General features: G+C 45.6%; 1 protein-coding gene across 1 annotated transcript in view; it reads right to left on the reverse strand.

Moving 5' to 3' along the window:
* Positions 1 to 22,523, reverse strand: part of TPD52L1 (TPD52 like 1) — a 167,726-nt gene that overhangs the window by 53,501 nt on the left and 91,702 nt on the right. Inside the window, exon 3 of the mRNA XM_029596537.1 lies at positions 19,682 to 19,830. Within this exon, the coding sequence (XP_029452397.1) occupies positions 19,682 to 19,830 (149 nt within the window). The remainder of the gene's footprint in view (positions 1 to 19,681; positions 19,831 to 22,523) is intronic.

Here is a 22,523-nt window from a genome sequence, read left to right on the forward strand (position 1 = left end):
CCATGGGATAGCAGTTATTGAATTATTGCAATAGGCTAGTGAATTCAAGGTATTCCTTGTTTTAAAGAATCCAACAGAGGCTCAAAGGGCCAACATAAAGATGATCTCTTACATGAACTTTCAAAACCTCAGAACCTCCTTTGCAAATCCTATCATACCATTAAGCATATTGCTCAACAGGGGATTTGGGGGTCAGTGCAGAAAGTTCTCCTGCAGTCAAAGAAAAGATTTCTAGCTTTTATTCTCCCTGATATTCCTACTGGTTGATTTTGCTTCAACTCGGTACTGGACCTGGGAAGTCCTTGTTACATGTGTTGACACAAACATCCTCCTCTTCCTCATTAGCAAGACCTGCAGCAGGACATCACCCTTCAATGGCTACTCATAAGCCCCATGGCAGAGGTCACACAGAAAAAATCTAGTAACAGCACAATTACATACTAGATAATGGCAGAAAAAGACAAATTGGCCCATTCAGTCTTCACAACTATTATAGTCCATATTGCAAGGCTATAACCCAGCTGCCAGCCGCCCAAGCTTAACCGCTTGTACGATATCCCTCCTTATCCTTGTCTATTTTTGTTTGCAACCTTGTGGGTTTCTCTAGGTGGATGACCATTCAAGATCCCATACTGACTCCAACATCCAGTACCCCCTCCCATGTCCCACAAACAAGCCCTTTAACAAAAAGCTACCAAAACTAGTGAGGCTGTTGCCCAAACATCTGCCCTCCTAGAACCACATGGCCTTGCATATCCCGGCCACCACTAATCTGCCAACACCAACTTGGTTGGTTTCCAGGGAATTGCCATGGTTACCCCATGGCCTGCAGTGTCATTAGCTCACACTTCCTTTTGCGACCTTTTGTTTTGACCTCATCACCTCTCCCCTTGCCTCTGCTCATGGGAAAATGAAGGGTGAGTTGTTTGAAATACTGCAATCTCAATTTTTGTTTTCCTAGCATTGTCATAGAAAATAACAGATAAGAACCATTAGGCATTTATAATCTGTCCAATTTCAATCATAATGCAAAGCCACATATCCCAGGCAATATCTGGCTTTCCCCTCACTTCATTGCCACAAGGGATCCTTGTGCTTATCCCATGCTTTTTTGATTTGTTAGTTTTGGCCTCTACTGGAAGTCCATTCCATGCATCCACCATCCTTTCAGTGAAGAAACCTTTTTTTTTTATGTTGCTCCCGAGTCTACATGCACCCCTCTTCCTCTGCACACCCCCCCCAAGTAGGGGGACCAACTGCCCAGTTTTGGACCGGTCAGCCTGGTTTTCCAGCCTGTTGTACAGTATCCGGTTACTCTGTAAAACCCGGTCAGGCAATGTCAGGGTCCAATCAGTGGTGGGAACCTGGCAGTGCTCCAATCAGCTTCCTATCTTCAGGGCTCGGGTTAAACTCTCCTCCTCCTCTGTCTCTCCAACAGGCGGGAAGCAGCAGCAGTATGGCCCCCACTTCTCCAAACTAAAGATAATTAGTTGTGCCCCACCCGCTGCTGCTTTGCGCTGTCCTCCTGCCCTGTCTAAGTGGGCCCTGCAGCACAGCCGAACAGCAATGTTATTGGGCTTCTAACTTTACACCTTGGCCGCGGCTGTGGTCTGTGCGGGAATCACTCAAACAGCTGGGGCAGGGCTCTATAAAGGAAAAACGTATAGGAATTCTGCATTGTTTGTTCCTGTTTAAAGGTCTGTTTGCAGCATTCCTAACAAACAATGCTTTAAAAAAATTAAAAAAAACAAACAGCTGGGGCAGGAGGACAGCGTGAAGCAGCAACAGGTACAGCACAACTTTGGAGAAATGGGGCTGCACCGATTTGAAAGGGCAGAAGATGGGGGAGGTTGCAGCTGCCCCTCCCCCCCTCAAGTGTCTGGTCCTGCTCTGCAGAAAAGTTGACAACCCTACCCCTGAGCCTCATAGCATGATCTCGTTCTAGACCTTTCTTTTCTGAAAAAGCTTTGCTTTTTTTTTTTTTTTTTTAACTTGATAAACCTTTTGAGGCATTTGACCGTTTCTGTCATATCCCCCATCTCTTCCCTCTTCTAGGGTGTACATATCTAGGCCGATAATTCTCATCCCCTATGGCTTTTAGTGCAGATCCTGCACCATTTTGGTAGCCTCTCTCTAGACCGCCTCCAACTTGTCTATCTTCTTTTACATAGCATCATAGTAACGATGGCAGAAGACGACCAGATGGCCCATCCAGTCTTCCCAGCAAGCACTGCCGCTCCCATGCAAGATACCCCCATGTTTCTCTCAAGGGTAGTAAGGGCCACCACATGCTGTTACCCCCAAGCCTTATGACAAGGGTAGTAATATTTACAATCAAAAAAAACTAAGCAACTGTCAAACCCATAAATCACTGCTAGCAACATTTTCACTGGGTGAGCAGCCTTCTTGATAATTCAGACAATGCTGCTCAACATTCTTTGCTTTGGGATTTGACTGTAGAAGCAGTCCTGTGCTTTTTTTCCCTTATGTCTGTATGTCAGTAACCCAGACCGTAAAAGTCAGGGCCCATGCTGGTTGTCTATAGCCAGTTCCCCTTCCCACCCCCCTACCCCTGCCTTCAAAGTGGGGAGAGATATTGCAGTTGCGTTAAAAGCTTCAAGGTTATTGATTGAGAGTAGTTATCCTCATGCCTTCTGTAAGGGTAGTAACTGCCGCTCCGTGCAGGTTACCCCAATGCACCCTCTTCTTCCTTTCCATCTTCTAGCCTTTAGGGATCTACAGTGTTTACCCCCATGCCCCTTTGAATTCATTGATTGTTTTCTTCTTCACTACCTCCTCTGGAAGGACATTCTAAGCATCCACAATCCTTTCCGTGAAGAAATATTTCCTGACTTTGGTTTTGAGTTGTCCCCCTCTGGAGTTTCATTCCATGACCCCTAGTTCTACGGAAAAGGTTCAACGTTTGTGCATCATTAACACCTTTCAGGTATCTGAAGATCTGTATCATATCTCCCCCCTGCACCTCCTCTCTTCCAGGGTATACCTATCTATCTCCTCTTGTAGGTATGGTCTTTAAAATTAGATAATATTCTAGGGGAGATCTCACCAACCTCCTTTACAGAAGCATTATCACCTCTTTTCTTCTGCTGTTATACCTCCTCCTGTGCACGCTAGGATCCCTCTGGTTTTGGCCACCACCTTACTGTGAGGACGGTTGGTGTTTTGAACCACTGGCCCTTGAGATGGTGAGCTGGAGCTCTGTAGAGAACTGGGCAAGCAGTAGCATTGTTAATTTCAAAGGTATTGTGGGCTGAGTTAGGCCCAGTCAGGCATTCATTGGCTACAAAGTAGATCCACCCTGTTTACCCAGCTGTTTTACGTTTTTGCCAGCAGGGAGGAGTTCTCTGCTGGCACATCATCTCTCAAGTGTTTAAGGCTGGGTCTGCACAGGGCTGAGTTGGACCATATTGAACTGTATTGGATCTCCTCCCTTGGCTGCCCAGTAAGGAAGTTCATGGGTTTTGGTTTTTTTTTGTTTGTTTTGTTTTGACTACCTTGGTTGTTCACCTGCAGTTTCCAAGTCAGGGAACATATATTCTGTTTTGACCTCTATTTTCTTTCAATAAACATCAGTGAAAAGCGTGGCTACTGTGTTGCACTTTCATTAAACCCTGACACTTATTACATGTTTCACTAACTTGAGATCATCACAGGCGATCGCTATAAGGTCTCTCTTGGGTGGTGTACATGAGTTTTTCACACTCCACTGTATACCGCTTCATTGGATTTCCGTACCCCTATGTGCATGATACGGCACTTCTGTACCCTGAATCTTAATTGCAAGCAGTTTATCACTTCTCAAGCTTTCACAGATTTGACTGAAGGGAAACTCTAGTTCACTAATATGGTTAGCCAGGACCGACTCATCTCCCAGCAGCCACCCTCTCACAATGGATAGCAAATAAACACTCAAGCAATAAGTGGGGATCAAAAAGGCCGATCTTTATTGTACAACAATCAGGTGCCCAAGCTCAATAAATTTACATAGGCCTCACTTTGCACTCGCCAGCAAGGTGCGCAGATCCAGGCCATCCCAACCTTGAATCGTTAACGTTCTAAATATTCACACCCACGACCCCCCGCCACCATCCAAAGCAAGGAGTCGTGACAACCAGCTCCCGCCACTCTCCAGCAAGGAGTCTCACCTGGGACAACTGCCCCCAATTGGCCCGCCGTAATTCCGACCCGCCACCTGTCAGGTCATTTCACCGTTAAGCACCACATTGCACCCCCCCCCCCCCCCCCCCCCCCCCCAGCTGCGACAACACCACCGCTAACAAACAACAATTAACATAACCAAGAAATATGAGGGGCAGGAAGCGTCTTCAGGGAGTGGCGGAAGGTGAAAGGGCACTGCCGTAGCTCCGGGATCGCCACACAGGTGAGGCTCCAGCCAATTGACTACCCCGTCCCCAGGGGAACCAATGTGTTCCCGGCATGGCCCCCCCCCAGAGGATCAAATTCAACCTCAGAAACAGCCAGCCAATGGGCCGGCGCGATTCGTGCCTGGCACCCACATTACGCCTGGGCACCCCGATCCTTTATCAGGGTGCCCTTCTCTTCTGCCAAGTTAAAGTAATCTTCCATAGCTCGAAAGACTGTTGACCAGTCAATAGTTTCCTGCACTAGTGAACAGTACATAGATCATCTGGTACCGATATCCCTTCGTTTTCTCTCCCCAATCTTTTCACCCTGCTATTTTTTCAAATGTTACAGCCTAAGTAAAATATGCTTCCTCCTGTTATCACTCTCCCAAGACTGACTTTTAGTGGTTTTATTTGATATATTCAAACCAGGAGCCTCTAAAGCTTTTGTACTCTCCCCCCCCCCACACCTAAAATTCATTTAGCTCCACTGTGCTCTGCAACCTACAAACCTACTGATCTGTGTAAAAAGAGCTGCTTATTTGCCTCAGTGTGAGCTGCAGTTTCCAACAAGTTACAGCAATTAAGCAACAATCTTTTATAAATTACCAAAACATGGCATTTCGAGTTTAGAAAGCCGGGGAAGGTGAGAACATGATTAAGGAGAGATTGAATTTAGATAAAATGGAACAACAGGAAGAGTGGAGAGCGTGCAGGCGAGGGAACAGAAATGAGTCAGAGAGGAATTTTGCATGTGTAGGTGCTCTGAATGATATAGGGAATAGACGTTTCAGGATTATGGCGAGACAATATTGCCCCTCGGGCTCATAAAGTGACATCCGACGGCCAGTAATACTCCCGAGCCAGCATATTTAGGCATTAAAATCCACCGGTTATTTTTGAAACGGTGGATCCATATTTTCCTGCTCTAGTTCTGATCTCCAGCCTATATCTCTTTTTTATACATATGTAGGGACCTTTGTTTTCAGGGGTTTTTTTAATGATTTTTCCTGGGAATGTCTGTGTTATAACTAAAAAACATATAAGTAGAAAAATGACTGTTACAACGCACAGGAGAAAAATTATATCACTCATTTTTTCCAACTGCCTTTTTTTTGTTTTAACAGTGAAATTACCAGAAAAAAAAAAATCAAATAAAAACTGAAAACAAAGGTCCCTAGAAATATGCTAGGAATAATAATGAGAAATGAGGGAGGTTTTTAAATTTCAGTGATCACGACTGAGGGGAAGGGCTTCTGTACCAAACTCAATGCAGAAACCCCTTCCTTCATGAATTCATGGTAAAAGTAAATCCTTTATCTAATAGGAAACATTTTTATGCCATTTTAAAATGTCATTTAATTTAAAGAGATGTTAAGAAAATAAATCAGTGGCAATCGCTGAGATATTAATTTGGATAAGTTAAGGCTATTTTTTGCAGGGGGTTCTGGGAAGACCTGTCTCTTGCTATGGAAACAGACAGTGGAATGCAACATATTACATTTTTGGGAACTCAGCAGTTTCCTCCTGCTCCTTTGGGATTCCAACTTTATTTATTCATTCATTCATTCTTATTAACCGCTCACTCAGGAAAAACCCGGTCGGTGCAGTGTACAATTCCAAAAACCACATACATTAAAATCAAGAAACAAATCGATCTGCATACAAAAATCATACAATCAAAATAAAACCTCACTTCCTCAAAAGTACAGATCCTTGGTTGGGCAGTTGCTGTTGGCTGTCCACTTCACGATTGCAACTTTTTGGAAAACTAATCCTTGTCTGACCTATTGGCGAAATCACAATAGCAGATACTGAAAAATTGAAATATGATTTGAAGGGAGAGCGCTTTAAATATGAAAATGTGTGGAATATATATTACCAATTTTGCCAATCTAAATAGATTGGTGCCTTGTACTGTAATAGCTGGAATGTGTGTTGGAAAGGTCGGATGAGTTTGTTTCAGATCATAAAGATTGTATGTGGCCTATTTGACCTACTGTAAGTTTTGAGGAACTGTATGCTGTGTACACCTATAATGTTTATGATGGTTTATGTTTGCCGACGAAAAATAAAAAGTTAAAAAAAATAACACCACTCTGTAACAATAATAAAATAGATACAAATCTAAAAATACACCATATTTTAAACTTTCATAGAAAGAGCCACCTTTTCACAATTTTCCAGAAGAGGATCTAACTTAACTCCATTTGTAACACTTTTGGTGCTGAATTCCACAGTTTGGGTCCCACAACAGAAAAAAAAAGACATTTCCTAACTGCACTTCGACACCTTTTTTATTGCTGAGATCTAAATTAGATAGAAGATGCTGAGTGAAGACATTGCTTTGGTATATTGCTAAGTGCAATTTTATTTGTAATTTACCTGTGCTTAATGTAATAGGGCTTTATATTAGTAAAAGATTTACCCTGTCTGTTAGAAAGGGGCAGATTTCAAATTGATACCTGAAAGAGAGCTATTTTGTCTGCTTTCTAGGGCTAAGAATTAAAAAAAGGACAGCCAGTCCTCCTAGCCATTGTTCAATAAGGAAGACCCTGGAGAAGGACCATCACTTGTTATCAAGACTGTAGAAGGGGGGGTGGAGTAGAGAAAACTCCATTTACGGAAGATAATGTATGGGAAGAGCTAAGAAAACTGAAAGTGGACAAAGCCATGGGGCCTGATGAGGTTCTCTCCAGAATACTGAGGGAACCCAGAGATTAGGGGTGTGCATTTGTTTTCGCCGTATTGGCGATCCGCAACGTATACTGCACTATTCGTAGTATTCGTGGGGAAGCGAAACGTATCACGATTCCACACGAATACACGAATATTAGCCGAATTATACGGCCACCTAAATAAAAATTTAAACAAACCCCCCACCCTCCTGAAACCCCCCCCAAGACTTGCCAAATCTCCCTGGTGGTCCAGCGGTGGGTGGGGGGGGGGTCCGGGAACCATCCCCTACACTCACACCCTCGGTGCCGGTTTCATCATGACGCCGATAGCCTTTGTCACAGGGGCTACCGGTGCCATTGGTCAGCCCCTGTCACATGGCCATCGGCGCCATCTTGTGCTCCTACCATGTGACAAGGGCTGACCAATGGCACCGGTAGCCCCTGTGACATAGTATGGGCAAAGGCTATCGGCGCCATTTGGGTACTGGCATCGGACGGCCGGAGTGCAGGAGGTTGCTCCGGGACCCCCGTTGGACCCCCAGGGACTTTTGGCCAGCTTGGGGGGGGCCTCCTGACCCCCACAAGACTTGCCAAAAGTCCAGCGGGGGTCTGGGAGCGACCTCCTGCATGTCGGCCGTCCGATGCCAATACTCAAAATGGCGCCGATCGCCTTTGCCCTCACTATGTCACAGGTACCGACGGTCGGCCCCTGTGACTTAGTGAGGGCAAAGGCGATCGGCGCCATTTTGAATACTGGCAGCAGATCGCCTTTGCCCTCACTATGTCACAGGGGCCGACTGTCGGTACCTGTGACATAGTGAGGGCAAAGGCGATCGGCGCCATTTTGAGTATTGGCATCGGACAGCCGACGTGCAGGAGGTCGCTCCCGGACCCCCGCTGAACTTTTGGCAAGTCTTGTGGGGGTCAGGAGGCCCCCCCCAAGCTGGCCAAAAGTCCCTGGGGGTCCAATGGGGGTCCCGGAGTGACCTCCAGCACGCCGGCCGTTCGATGCCAGTACTCAAAATGGCGCCGATAGCCTTTGCCCATACTATGTCACAGGGGCTACCGGTGTCATTGGTCAGCCCCTGTCACATGGTAGGAGCACAAGATGGCACCGATGACCATGTGACAGGGGCTGACCAATGGCACCGGTAGCCCCTGTGACAAAGGCTATCGGCGCCATGATGAAACCAGACCCCCCGCTGGACCATCAGAGAGTTTTGGCAAGTCTTGGGGGGGGTCAGGAGGGTGGGGGGTTGTAGTTAATTTTAATTTTAGCTGGGACACGAATAGAAATCGCCGTATTAACGCATCGGGGCACCATACGGCCGAATGCAACGTATCTGCTACCCGACGAATCCGAATCACGAATGCAACGTATGGCGTCCCTCTGCACATCCCTACCAGGGATGTGCTGGCAGGTCCACTATGTGACCTGTTTAATAGATCCCTGGAAAAGGATGTAGTGCCTAGTGACTGGAGAAGAGTGGTGGTGGTCCCACTTCACAAAAGTGGGAGCAGAAAAGAGGCTGGAAACTACAGGCTGGTTAGCATCACCTCGGTGGTGGGAAAACTAATGGAGACTGCTGAAGGAAAGGATAGTGAACTATCTGCAATCCGGTGGGTTGCTCGATCAGTAGCGGCATGGATTCACCAGGGGAAGGTCCTGTCAGACAAATCTAATTGATTTTTTTGATTGGGTGACTAGAGAACTGGATCAGGGAAGAGTGTTCTATGTAATTTACTTGGATTTTAGTAAAGCTTTTGATATGTTCCCACATAAAAGAGTCATCAACAAAATGAGAAGCTTGGGAGTCAGCTCCAAGGTGATGGCGTGGATTACAAATTGGTTGACGGATAGAAGACAACGGGTGATGGTAAATGGAACCTACTCTGAAGAGAGAATGGTGTTAAGTGGAGTGCCACAGGGTTCGGTGTTAGGACCAGTTCTGTTCAACATCTTCGTGAGCGACATTACGGAAGGGATAGAAGGTAAAGTCTGTATTTGCGGATGACACTAAGATCTGCAACAGAGTGGACACGCCAGAAGGAGTAGAGAGAATGTAACAGGATTTAAGGAAGCTGGAAGAGTGGTCAAAGATATGGCATCTGGGATTCAATGCCAAGAAGTACAGAGTCATGCAACAGGGTTGCGGTAATCCGAAAAAACTGTATGCGTTGGGGGATGAAGGGCTGATGTTCTGAATCAGGTACACCTCTGTGGTTTTTCCTGTTCAGGCAGCTAAACTTTCTCTCCAATCAGTCCTCAAGACAAAGATTCTTTAAGTTTGGAATCATTTATTGAACAGGTAAATTCTACTTACAATTGTTGAATCTCAAACGTAAGCTCCTAGGCAAAGATCTTTGTCAAAAGGAGGGAAGGTAACAGGAGGGATCTGAGGCTGATTTAGTCTTCCAATGAAGGCAGTAAAAGAGAAGGTAAAACCTGATCATTTGACAGGGTTTCACAGAGCGTTGCTGGCTCAGAGGTCAACACAGACAAGATTGACTCTCGGCGAAAGCTGCTAAAGGAAACGCCTCCACAAGCTGGGGGCAGGGGGCAAGGTCCAATGGCAGCGAGCCTAAGAAACAATTAACACAGGGAAAACATGAAAGGCAGTCCCTTGAACCTATAGGGTACCTAGAAAGACTCAAGTTAGATTGAGAAGCATTCAAGCCTTTCCAGTAGTGAGAGAAAGAGGAGGGGGGGGGGCCTCTTAAAGATAAAGGCTCACATCTTTTTATCCTAAGTTACACACCATGCTAAGAGAGGACTGCATTAAACACAGTTAAACTACAATATATATAGATGCAACAGGTACCCACTGCTGGGGAAAGAACAGCTGATGTGCACGGAGCAGGAGAAAGCCCTTGGGGTGATGGTGTCTAAAGACCTGAAATCGACGAAGCAATTTGACACGGCAATAGCCAAAGCCAGAAGAATGCTAGGCTGCATAGAGAGAGGAATATCTAGTAAGAAAAGGGAAGTGATAATCCCCTTGTACAGGTCCCTTGGTGAGGCCTCACCTGGAGTACTGTATTCAGTTCTGGAGACCGTATCTCCAAGGAGACAGAGACAGGATGAAGGCGGCCCAGAGAAAGGCGACCAAAATGGTGGGTGGTTTCCATCGGATGATTTATGAGGAGAGGATGAAGGAATTAAATATGTTTTCCCTGGAGATGAGGAGCAGCAGGGGTGATATGATACAGACCTTCAGATACCTAAAAGGTTTTAATGATTCTAATGTCAAACCTTTTCCGTTGGAAAGGAAACTGTAGTACTAGGGGTCACGAAATGAAACTCCAGGGAGGACACCTCAGAACCAACATCAGGGAATATTTTTTCACCGAGAGGGTGGGGATGCCTGGAATGCCCTTCTGGAAGAGGTGGCAAGGATGAAAACAGTAAACGAAATCAAAAGGGTATGGGATAAACACTGCGGATCCCTAAAGGCTAGAGATTGCAATGAAGAAAAGGGTACCTAGAAGTAACTTGCAAGAGCGTCAGTTACTACCCTTAACAGAAGGCATGGGGATTACTACCCTTAACCAGTAATTCTTGATGCTTTTGAAGCAACTGCAACATTGTTCTCCGCTTCAACGATGGGGCAAAAAGGGGGAATTGGATTCAGACAACAGTCAATGCTGGGCCCCAATTTTTTTTTACAGTCCAGAGTACTGATATGCAGAAAGAGAAAAAGCCCAGGACTGCTTCTACAGCCAAAGTCCAAAAGCAAAGCATGATCAAGCAGCACTGGCTGAATTATGAAGGCTGCTCACCCCGTAAAAATGTTGCTAGCAGTAATTTTGTTATGGGTACGATAGTTGCTTGATTTTGATTGAAAATATTACTACCCTTAAAATGAGGCTTGAGCGTAACCCGCGCGGAGCGGCAGTTACTACCATAAGAAACTTGCTGGATTTTATCTGCTGTCTCTACGATGCTACATATATTGGCCCCTACAGAGGCAGAGTGGAGAAGCAGTTGCAGGGCAGAGCTGTATGTGGAGAGTATGGAAAGGAAGGAGATGTTTTCCTCCTGCGGTGAGTTACCCCATCGTGTGTGGCTGAGGGTGACTTGGAAATACTTTTCGCCTTTAGTGGACAAAAATGCACTGCAGGTTTTTTTTCCCCTATGTTCGGGAGTGGGAAAAAAGGGGGATGGAGATATTTTTATTTCTCCTTTTTTCCAGTGAAGACAACTGATCCTTACTTGGGTTTCTCTCCAGGGGTAAGAAACTCAATTAATCCACAGTAGTCTGCTATCCCAGACTGCTTATGGAGTAGGGGTTTTGCATCAACTGGTCCAGTTGGTGAACTGGTATGGGCTTGGTACTGAATCTAAAAGGCAGTAAGGGTAGATTGCCCAATTGTTATTAACAAAAGGAAAAGAAGAGGTGTAGAGATCCAAGCAAGAATGCATATTGGAAATCCAGGCACAAGGGATGCCCTACAGAATACAAGAGCCCACAGAACCCATTCCCAGAGGATTCTCTGCTTACAAGAGCAAGAAACCTTAAGAGGGAGACTTGTAGTTTTGCTAAAATATGTATTCAGCTGCTAAGAAATGTGTTTTATGTCAAGTTACCAACACTGAACAAGTTTTGCTTCAGTAAACTTAATATTGTTGGAATATCAGTTCTTCCAAGGAGAATGTTTTGGGGTTTTTTTTGGAGTGGCTGGGGTCTGCCCTTAAGGATGCTCAAAGCTCTAGCTTCATCCCCAGTTTAGAGCAAACTAACAGGAGCTGCACAAAGTTGTGTGCAGCTCAAGCAGCATGCAGAGTAACTCCATAGTAAGGACACAGGAGGGGGTGCTATACACGTGTCTGTACCGCTCAGTGTCAACTCTGGTTTGGGTTCCTGCTCAACGGCTTTCATGTCTCATCTGATTTGTTTTCTGACTGGAATCACTCTTCTGTCCTCTGAGCTACTGCTTGGTGCAAACAGATTAAGGAGAGCCCAGCCTGAGCCAACGGCTCTTATCACCAGACAATGGGCAAGTAAGGGGAAGCTTTGTGCAGAAAGGGGCATGGGCAAAAAAAGATTGAATTGTCCCCCTTTCCCCTCCCAATTATTAAACTGAATAAATTATATAGCATCATGCTGTTAAAGAGGGCAGAATCCTAGCAGAAATGCAGGCCCTCACATAGCCAAGCGTATCTGGCAGACTATACACTCCTTGGATTGACTGGGTTGGAGCTGCAGTTTGGTGATGGTGGGTATCAGCCACAGGGTCCTACTAGACCAGACGTCTAGGAAAACAGTCAAGCTAGTATTGGTAGCTATTTAGTTTATTGCAAAGCTTTATGATTAGACGTGGGAAGGAAGGGGGTGCCAGGGATGAACTAAATGGGCAAAAACGGTCTTGGATAAGGAGTGATATCCTGCAGACAATCGCACTCTGTGGCTAGCAGCTGGGATGTGGATTTGGAAATAACCGGGCAGGCTAGATGAGCCAGTAGATCCTTTTGTGTTGGCATCTGCTATGTTACTATATGATGCAATGCTTTCATTCATGTTTCATAATGCCAAACCTCCTCTAAGAGCAGCGAGGAGGCACACCTAACTAGAGCAAATACAATTATATTTATTAACAAAATCATTACGTCTTAAACACGGGACCTTCTTCCACAAAGGATGCTGGAAGTGTTTACTACGCCTAGGTATGTCTGCTGACTGCTTTTGGTTTTTTTTTGGGGGGGGGGGGGCAATATTTTGGTACCTTGCTTGATTTTCCTACAGTTCTAGGCATGTTTTGTTTTCAGTGTGAAAGTGCCTATTTGTCTGTATGCCTGTTCATCTGAAGCCACATTTCTGCTTCAATGGATTTGCATGGATTTTTGTAAGATAAACTAGTAAGGAAATGAAAAACCAAAATGAGACTGTTCGAGTTCAGAAAATGCAAGTCTATCTAAAATGATTATTTACCTCTGGCCTTTCTGGTTTGGGGATTTAGAATAAGATAGATACTTGGGTCCTTGTAACTCACCGCAAGTCGAGGCTGCTTACACCCGAGGGTTAGAACGCTAGCCCCTCCCACCCCCATCTATTTTCACTGTTGGAACTCACAGCAGGGTTGTCTCAGGAAGTATTTCCCCCTTGGAGGTTCATTGTCCCATTACTGAGTGAATGGGGCACTCTGTCTTTTCTTTCTGACACCACACTGACCACATCTTCCCTCCCTTTGGGTTACTATTTAGGATGAGCAACCTCATTTACCACCATGAGTAATATGCTTTACAGAAATTAAACACCACCACGTGCATGTGCTATGTGCTCAGGAACCAAAAAAAAAAAAAGATTGTACTCGGTGCCCCCTTCACCTCTTCCTGGCAAGGCGCAGACCCACTCGTTTGACTTTTGCTCCGTTTTGTGCTTCAAGACTGAGACTTGCAAAGCCTGTCTAACTTGTTGCCGACAGTACAACGGTAACAACCACCCCAAATGGAGCGACTACTTAGCACCCAGTTGCTCAAAATCCCTTCCCACTGAGCTAGTGTGGGAGGTGGGTGGGAGGGAGGAGTGGGACGAAGAAAAGGATGGGAGACAATAGCTTCCAACGGGAGCCACCTCCACAGAGAATCCACAGCAAGCGACTTGTAACTATTGTTAGTTACCTCAGCCCACCAGAAGCATGAATCATCGGGACCTCTCTATTGTAACATAACGAGCTTTTGTTTGTATTCCAGGTTTATTTTTTTTTTAAATAGAAGTCTACTAGAAACTATTATTACACATCGGGGGAACTGGAGGGATAAATTTGTCCCTAGGATTTCTGTATAATTTTGACAACTAGAAAACCTTAACTCTCTGTTCTTTGAATGTGCTGCATGAAATGCAGCACGGATGCAGATCTACTAGTGCGGCACATGCTTCCCCTCTGAGCAAACGAGAGAAATTCTGTGACATCTGTTAAAATCCACTGCTGAAACGGGATCAGCGCTTCCAAGCAAGACCTGCAGGCCTTTTCCAGCTAAAAAGGTGACCTGAGCAAATAACAAGACATAAGACCGTGAAGAAGCAGATAGAGGGGTTTATACAATGACAGAATAACAGATTTAACCAAAGGCCAAATGGGATTTTATCCATGTTACAGAGAGTCTACTAGAGGCGGCTGATATATATTTAGGGGATCAAAGAAATGAACAGTGCTTTCTCTAACATTAAATTTTACAAATTGAACCTGCATGTTAAGTTGACTCAGAAGGTGGCCATGTTGAAGTACATTTCACTGTGCTATGCTGCCCTAGAAGGACAAAAATAACCTTTTTTTGTTTTTTTTTTGTTTTCCTCTCTGTGCTGGGAGTAGAATGGGCTGGGAACTCAGATACCTTCCTGGCGGTACAATAGGTCGTTCCCCTACAAAAAAAGCCAACCCGGGCATGGAGGCCTCTCTCTCTCTCTCTCTCTCTCCATTTGTCTTACAATCCCTGTGGCCTCACTCGACCTGGGCTACTGGTCCCCAGGACCTTCTTAAGTAGGCAGGCACAGGGATCACCACCTCCTACATTGGGGAAGGAGATCTTCTGGGGACTTCCAAGTGACTTGCATTGGCCACTCCCGATGGACCACTGCTATTCTGTTCTTTCTCCCCCTCCCTCTCCCTGGTTCGTGACGAGAGCGTGCCCCACGCTAGCGCGAGCCTCCTCCCTCGGCCAGCTTCAGCTGTAGATTAACCCCTGCTGCGCTCCATAGTCTCACAGAGGCGGGTATTCAGTGGGCTGGTCGGTGGGGAAGTTACCCCGTGGGGGTATTCCCACTGAACGTACCCAGCTGGCAAGTCCTGGATGAAGTTATCCGTGTGTCGCTTTAGGACACACATTTTTCTGACCAGACTTAACTGGCCACCTTTATCTGTGTGCAGCGGCTCCCCTGAAACGTTTCCACTGCCTCCTTTTATTCAGCTACATTTTTGTTGCCCGGACAAGTTTAGCTTGGGGGTGGGGGAGGGGAGGGAAATTTCAAACCTTGGTTTTTGTCCAGGATTTTTTTTTTTTAATTTTTTTTTAGTTTTTCAGTTTAAACTAAATTTTCCCCTGCAAATTTCAACAGGTTTTAGGATGATCAAACAGCAGCTCCAGAAACGTGGAGGCGGGATTTCAAGGCCGCCCGCCTTCAACCAGGCACCGGCGCAGGCCAAAGCGCACGCTGCGTGTCAGGTCCCCCACCCATCTCCTCCCCCTCCAACCAGTGGAAAAGCACTTGGACCTCCAGCGCAGCCCCCAATGCAGTTCAAGGCCCAACTCCCCCCCCGCCGAGGAGCCAAAGTGCCTGCTATCCATGCAGCCCAGCGGCAGGTCCCGCCCCCGCCTCCTCACCGGCTGTTCGGTGCCATCGACGACAATGCATCCATCGATGGCCCCCCCCCCCTTTGGAAGCACTTCCCAGCTTAGCGCCAGTGTAGAATCGGAGCGCTGCGTCCGATGGAGGAGCAGCCCAGAGCCACAACCCCGCTGGCACTGGTGAGGATGAAGGCTGTCATGAAGGGAGAGAGGGAGATAAAACGAAGGGAGAGAGAGAGATAAAACGAAGGGATAGAGGGAGATAAAACGAAGGGATAGAGGGAGATATGAAGGGAGAGAGGGAGATAAAACGAAGGGAGAGAGGGAGATATGAAGGGAGAGAGGGAGATATGAAGGGAGAGAGGGAGATAAAACGAAGGGAGAGAGGGAGATAAGATATGAAGGGAGAGAGGGAGATAAAACGAAGGGAGAGAGGGAGATATGAAGGGAGAGAGGGAGATATTTTTTTTTGGAGGGAGGGAGGGGAGGAGAAGAACATTCTTGCGGGGGGGGAGGCAGGAGGGACAGAGGAGGCGGCTGCTGAATGGGTAGGTGGGAGAAAGAGAGATGCCATGCAATGGGTTGCTGGGAAGGAGTGGGGATGGGGCTGGGTAGAGAGAGAAGATGCTAGGCAGCGGGAAGAGGAGAGAAAGGTTGATTATTATGCTGAAGCGGAAGTAGTTGGGTAAAGGACTGCTGGAAGGAGGAATAATCGGGCCTCAGAAATGACAGCTGTTAGATTGACTTAACACATTCAAGCCCACGGTAAGGACATTCTTCTTTAGGCAAGCATTTGTATAGACTATTCACCAGCACATGCGGGATGGCCCACATTTTGGACATTGGTTCTAGCATTTGGGTCTATTGGTTTCATTTTCTGCGATTCGTTTGTGGTTGATTTTATGTACATTTTACTTCTACGCTGTTTATGGCCTTGGTGTAGGTGGCAAATAAAGATCAATTTGGAGGACTGTTTCAGTTCAGCAAATAAAAAAAAATTCTGTTTATTAAAACATGAGTCTGCTTAATATTTATTTTTAGTGCCCTGGCTTCTATCCACCGCAATAAACTCAAAAGATATTTACCTAGAAAAATAGCGAGCCCGTTTTTCCACTGATTTTCTCCTCGTCAAAGTAAACCCTGAAAAATTTGTGGGGAAAAATAAAAAAAATAAAATCCAAAAGGTCCCTATTCAAAAGTTACCTAGACAAAGTCTTTAAATATTGATCTCCATGCCTGTTGGAACCGCGGTTCAAACCATTAGCCTGAAGTCAACCAGAAGGTGCTCCTGTTGACCAGGGGATTGAGGGTGGGAGGGAGAGACAGGATGCTCTTGGGTAGGAGGGAGGAGGCAGTAGCAGGAAACAAAAAAAAGTTAGAGGTAAAAGCCCTTCTTACCAAAATAAATTAAAATATAAATAAAACTTCCAGCAGAGACCCTCAGTAAATTCAGGCCATTGCACCTAAGTCCCCAGGAGTGACATTCTGCTAACAACTTTAATTGGCCTTTGGGCAGTAAGGAAAAATTACTACTTACATGATAATCTCCTTTCCTTTAATGAGGGCAGGCCAATCCCCACCAGTGGGTTATGCACCTCTGCCAGCAGAGGGAGACGGAGCAAAAGCTGACATCATGGATATACAGTCCCGCCCCCCGTCATCAGCCCGCCAGTATTCTCTGGAAAAAGTCAGACTGATTATACTTGAACATTAGAATTAACAAATCAACCACTCAAGCTTCCAACCAAGAATTCCATCCAGGAAAAGGACAGCTCCATTCCAGGCCTCAGAGGCCCGAACCTGACAACCTGAGACAGTCTCCCCTGAAGACTTGGCCAGTAGATCAACCAAAGGAGGGGACACCCGCATCGTGTCGCCCTCGGTGCTACTCCCCTCAGAGGAGCTGGACCATAGTCGTCAAAATCAGAAGGAGGCAAATCCCCACATGCAGCACTGTCACAGGCTTGTAAAAGGCTCTGGCTGTATCGCCCTGATGTGGCATGCAGCACAAATAGATAAGCACTTATACTTCTTTGCCGCGGCGCCATGGTTGTAATGCACTCAGACAGATGTATAGGCATTTGCCCAAGCTAGGGGCACAAAACCTGTGTCCAGAAGGAAGGACGCCTAACCTGGATGCACAGAATGTGTGTGCCCAAAAGAGCCGCTCAGATTCACTCATGTGCCCACAATGAGGTGCGTGCTGATGACACACACTAAAAAACACGCCAATTAAGCGCCGCGGCCTACCACGTGCCAAAAAGGAGAAGCCAAGAACAGGGCCTAGCCAAAAGGCTGCTAACCCCCCCCCCCCCCCCCCCCCCCCCCCCAATGGCTGAACTGCCTCCACACCTTATAGAATTCCCCAGAGACGTGAACAGGAAAGTCAAACACTGAGGAAACAGACCCAATAGCAAAACTCCTCACTAATGACTTCCTCTTCATTCTTTTCTTTATATAAAGTAAAATCTTTATACATATAAAGTAGCAGGAACAGGTCCCAGCTACTGGGGGAGAGGGCAAAAGCCTTTACTGCTGAACCTCTCTCGGCCTGCAACCACTAATTTATTTTTAAGTCCATGCCACCCAAGGCTATCTGACTGAAAGCTCTCTACCTAGTGAGGGACTGAACGGTATCACCTCAGGAGACAACCGGCGCTATATAAACATCTTGTCTTCTAGATGTCTTCTTTTTCTTTTTTTTTCACTGGCAGTCCCCAGTAGGGAAATGCATGTCCACCATCTGCTGGAGACGGAGAATACTGGCGGGCTGTCATCAGGGCAGGACAGCATTTGCTCAGTCTCCTTCTGCTGGCAGGGTTGCATAAACCACTGGTGGGGATTGGCCTGCCTGAATGCAGAGAGAGTGAAAATTATTTACTGGATCACAGGAAATAAAATAAAAATGCACTAAGGCTGTCAAAGGATTGTAAAATGCCGAACTTCCCATCTCTCTCAGCCTTTTTCTGCCCAGCACAGGTGTCACTCCCTCACAAGAAAAGTGCTGTTTGCTTGTTAGAGAGGCTACTGTGGAACACAGCCCTGTAACAGGCCAATGCTATATCATGCGCTGAGCCTAGCAGACAAGCTAATGAACCCTTGGACGCGCTAGGCTAACACCCGATGCAATAAGGGAATTAGCACATCCAAAACATGCGCTCATCACATGTAAATGCATATAGATGAGGCTATTAGCTATTAGCTCCCGATGCAAAAAAAAGTCACCATGCACCCGATGCGCACATTTTAACACAGAAAACTTAACGCCAGCCCCAGGGCTACCGTTACGTTTTACATGCTCCAAGCATCACAAAGCAAGCCCAAAATACTGCTTTTCTGTGGTTCCTCCTCCTTGGTACCATCCTGATACTAAGGAGGAGGAACCACAGGAAGCAGCATGCAAACAAAATGTTGCTGGCAGTCAGGTTAGGGAAACGGACACCCGTTAATTGAGCATCCGTTTTCCTAACCCAGGGCTGTGAGTGGGTTAGGAAAACGTACGCTCATTAGTTGAGCATCCGTTTTCTTAAATAGCGCACAGCCGCTTCTCCCAGGCGCCCGATCCGATGGACGCGCTAGGGACACACAATTTATCCGTGGCGTGTCCTTTTTAGCACGACCCCTCATTTAAATAACGCGTCGCTCGCCCAGGAGAAGTGGCGGGGCACACGTTAGGAGAACGGGCGCTCAATCACGAGTGCCCATTTTCCGCAAGCCAATATTGTATCGGCCTGCAAGTGCAGGTGGGTGCTTGCATGTCTTCTTCCACATTCCCCCAAAGGTCATGTGTGCACTTCTATGGTTGAAACGCTGTGATGCTGGTCAACTGGGCTGGAGATACCCTGAATTTTTTCCAGCCCAAACTGAAAATTATCAGCTGCCATTCAGATCCTGCACTACCTCTAAAAATAAGGATGCAAACTGCTTTATTCAAACTGCTTTATTCAAACCTTTTCCTTCCTAAGGTTGCAAAGGGCCTAGGCACCCAGAGGCAAGCATTTCAACCCAGTACATCTAATGAGTCAACTGTGAAGTGCTGCTTTAATGGCAAATGAATATTTGGGACCCATTCAGGTCCAAAAATGTGATCTGAATCACCACATGTGTCAGTTCTGTGCTTACAAAAACTGAACCAAGCCCTAACCTACATAAAAAAAAATATTTAAGTGAAAAACCAAAGTAGATAGTCGTGCATTCAACTGGATAGTTCCTTTATCCTGTAGCATATGAAGAATTTTAATTCTAATTCAGGTGGCTTAAATTTTCTTTTTTTTTTTTGTTGCTACGGTTGGATTATTGGATTTGTTAAGACTCCGGATTGACTCTGTACTCACGCTGAATGTGTCTGTACATCGTGCCAGCCCTTACTGAAGTTCTGCTTCAGTTCATTCATCCGGTTCATGCCCAGCTTTTGTTTGATCTCCACCAAGTACTTCTCTTTGGCTGCCAGCACCTGACGCAAGGTAGAGATCTCATCTTCTAGCTGTAGGAAATTAAATGGAGAAAATCAGTCTCATTAGCTACAAAGGGCCACCAGTTGTTCTCACTGCAGTGAAATAGAAGAATAAGAACAGTGAGTTATGTAAGGTTGGAAAAAGCACAGAATAAACCCCCCAAAAATATAAGAACTGCCATGCTGGGTCACACCAAGGTGCATCGAGCCCGGCATCCTGTCCCCAACAGAGCCAGTCCGGACATAAGTACCCGGCAGATCCTCAATACTTCATCTATTTCTTTTTTTTTTTTGTAATTTAATGTTTATTGAGCAAAATATAACAATATCACAGTATCAATACACAAAACTGTAAAACAATAGCTCTGTGAAACATTGCCATTAATAAACGTCAATAAAATAAGGCTTCTCTAACCCTAACCCCCTACCCTCCCCCCTCTCAGTATCCATGTGGTGGGGATGAGTAAAAGAGCAGAGCAAACGTATGCATGTTCCAGAGAGAAGAAGTGCACATGGACATCATAGCGGATTACTAGTAAATGGATCACGATAAATAGCCATGAGTGGGGGTATAGACAACCCAATTAGTCGCTTTATAAAACCGTCATACATATCCCACTGCCCCGGCCTCAGAACTGCCCAGTGAGAACAGCAACAGCAGGAAGGCAGCATCAATCCCTCCCAAACCTACATCTCAGGTTAAAGAATCAGACAGCTATACTATATTTCCATTGCAGATAGGGGAGCCAGAATTTCTCAAAATGAAGACTCTATCATTTCTCATGGCTGTTCATTTCCCCATACAGTACACGCCAGAACGCACATGAGTTAAGGTAGGAACGGTAGGCTTACGCCACCAACAAGCGATTTAGCATCTAGTAGCCGATACCACTTGTTGAACCCAATGCTGAAAAACCTCAGTCCCCACAGCTACTGGTAAACATAATAAGCAAACGTTGGGATCTCTGGGTACCTGAATACCTCCCACAGAAGAAATGAAGTCATGCAGTGCATCTCACGGTTTCCCCAATTTCCGGACATTCCCGCCACAGATGTATAAATGTACCCTGGGCTCCACAACCCTTCCGACACCTATCATCAGAACCATTATACATCTTGCTCAACCCGACAGGAGTCAAATTCCACCTGCAGAGTACCTTGTATCTCACTGAGGATACTAACCCTCCTGCAAACTGCTGAAAAGCATTGATCCCACTCTCTGTCCTCAAGCATACCCCCTAGGTCCTGCTCCCCAGCAATTCGATATGCCATTTTCATCTGGGGTTCCCCATTTAGCAGGGTGTAGATCTTGGAGATAAGCTTAGTAAGTTTATCAGCTTGAACACATAGCTTTTTGAGCTCCTGCCCAAACTTCGTGGAGGTGCAAAAAATGAATCATCTGATTTTAAGCAAAGCTATCTAACTCAGAGACCAGGTACAACTCTCGCAATTAATTAAAAGCTAACAGTTTCTGTCCATCCCAAATTTGCTCCCATTTAAACAAGCCTTTCCCCCTTCCATCTTTCTTTCCCCTTCTGTCCGGTCCCTGGAGGAAAGGGTCTGTCAAAGAGGAAGGATGTCAAATGATAAGCCTGCTTATCACTCACTAATCTGGACTTCCATTTCCCCCAAACCTTATAAATTAATCTGGAGAAAGGTGACAAACCAGAGAGACTTATCCCACCCCCTTTGCCAGGCTCTAACATGTAGCGGTGGATCACCAGCCCCTATTATGGCCAGTGAGGCCCAAGGCTTCAGCGCCCCAGCCTTATGCCAGTGCATGGATGCACTCAGTTGAAACGCAGGAAAATATCAAGCTAAGTGGAGATCCTGGAGCGCCCCCCCAATAGGACTGATTTAGAGACTCTAGGAGGTCTGCGTTTCCAGATGAATCTGAGCAACTTACGTTGACATAGTGTCAAAAGGGAATCCGGTACAAGCACAGGAAGGGTTTGGAAGAAATAGCAAAAAAGGACAATACATTCATTTTAATAATAGCTATCCTCCCCAACCAGGAGAAATCCAGTCTGTCTCTTCTATCTAAGTTTTTGTATACTAGATAAGGGAGTGTAATTAAGCCCAAATAACTCTTTTACATCAGGACCATTTTTCACCCCTAAATATTTCACCCACCCTTTTGCTATCCGAAATGGGAGAGTGGCCTTGGTGTGAGCAAAATGGTCTCTTGGTACTGATATGTTTAAGAGCTCTGACTTATCCTCATTAAACTTTAAACCCCAAGACTTTGCCAAACAAACAATCTCATATCCTGCAATAGGGTCTGTAGTGTCAATTCCAGATCTGCCACTGTAAATAAGTCACTTTATTTATTTATTTTATTTAAAATCTCTTATATACCGTTGTTAAGTTATTTACCATCACAACGGTTTACAGGAAGGCACATATAGTAAAGTATTTAAACCAAGTAAAACTTTACAAAAAGTTTCAAAGATTGTCCGGTACAAAGTGTATTCAAATATAAAATTATATGATGAGTTTGTTTGACTTGCCCTTTTGATACATGTGTTAAAGTTTAACTTACATGTAGGTCTCTCCTTTATTTCAAATTCAATATAAAGTTAGCAGTGAGATGTTGGATTACAATAATAACTAAGCACATAGTAAAAACTAGGTGCTGAGTTTATGATGCTTGCCTTAATTTACTTTCTCCGTTCTCTTTATAAAACGCCAGTTTAAAAAGCCATGTTTTTAAAATTCCTTTA

Source organism: Rhinatrema bivittatum, chromosome 3, assembly GCF_901001135.1.
Source record: "Rhinatrema bivittatum chromosome 3, aRhiBiv1.1, whole genome shotgun sequence".
NCBI classification, from domain to species: domain Eukaryota; kingdom Metazoa; phylum Chordata; class Amphibia; order Gymnophiona; family Rhinatrematidae; genus Rhinatrema; species Rhinatrema bivittatum.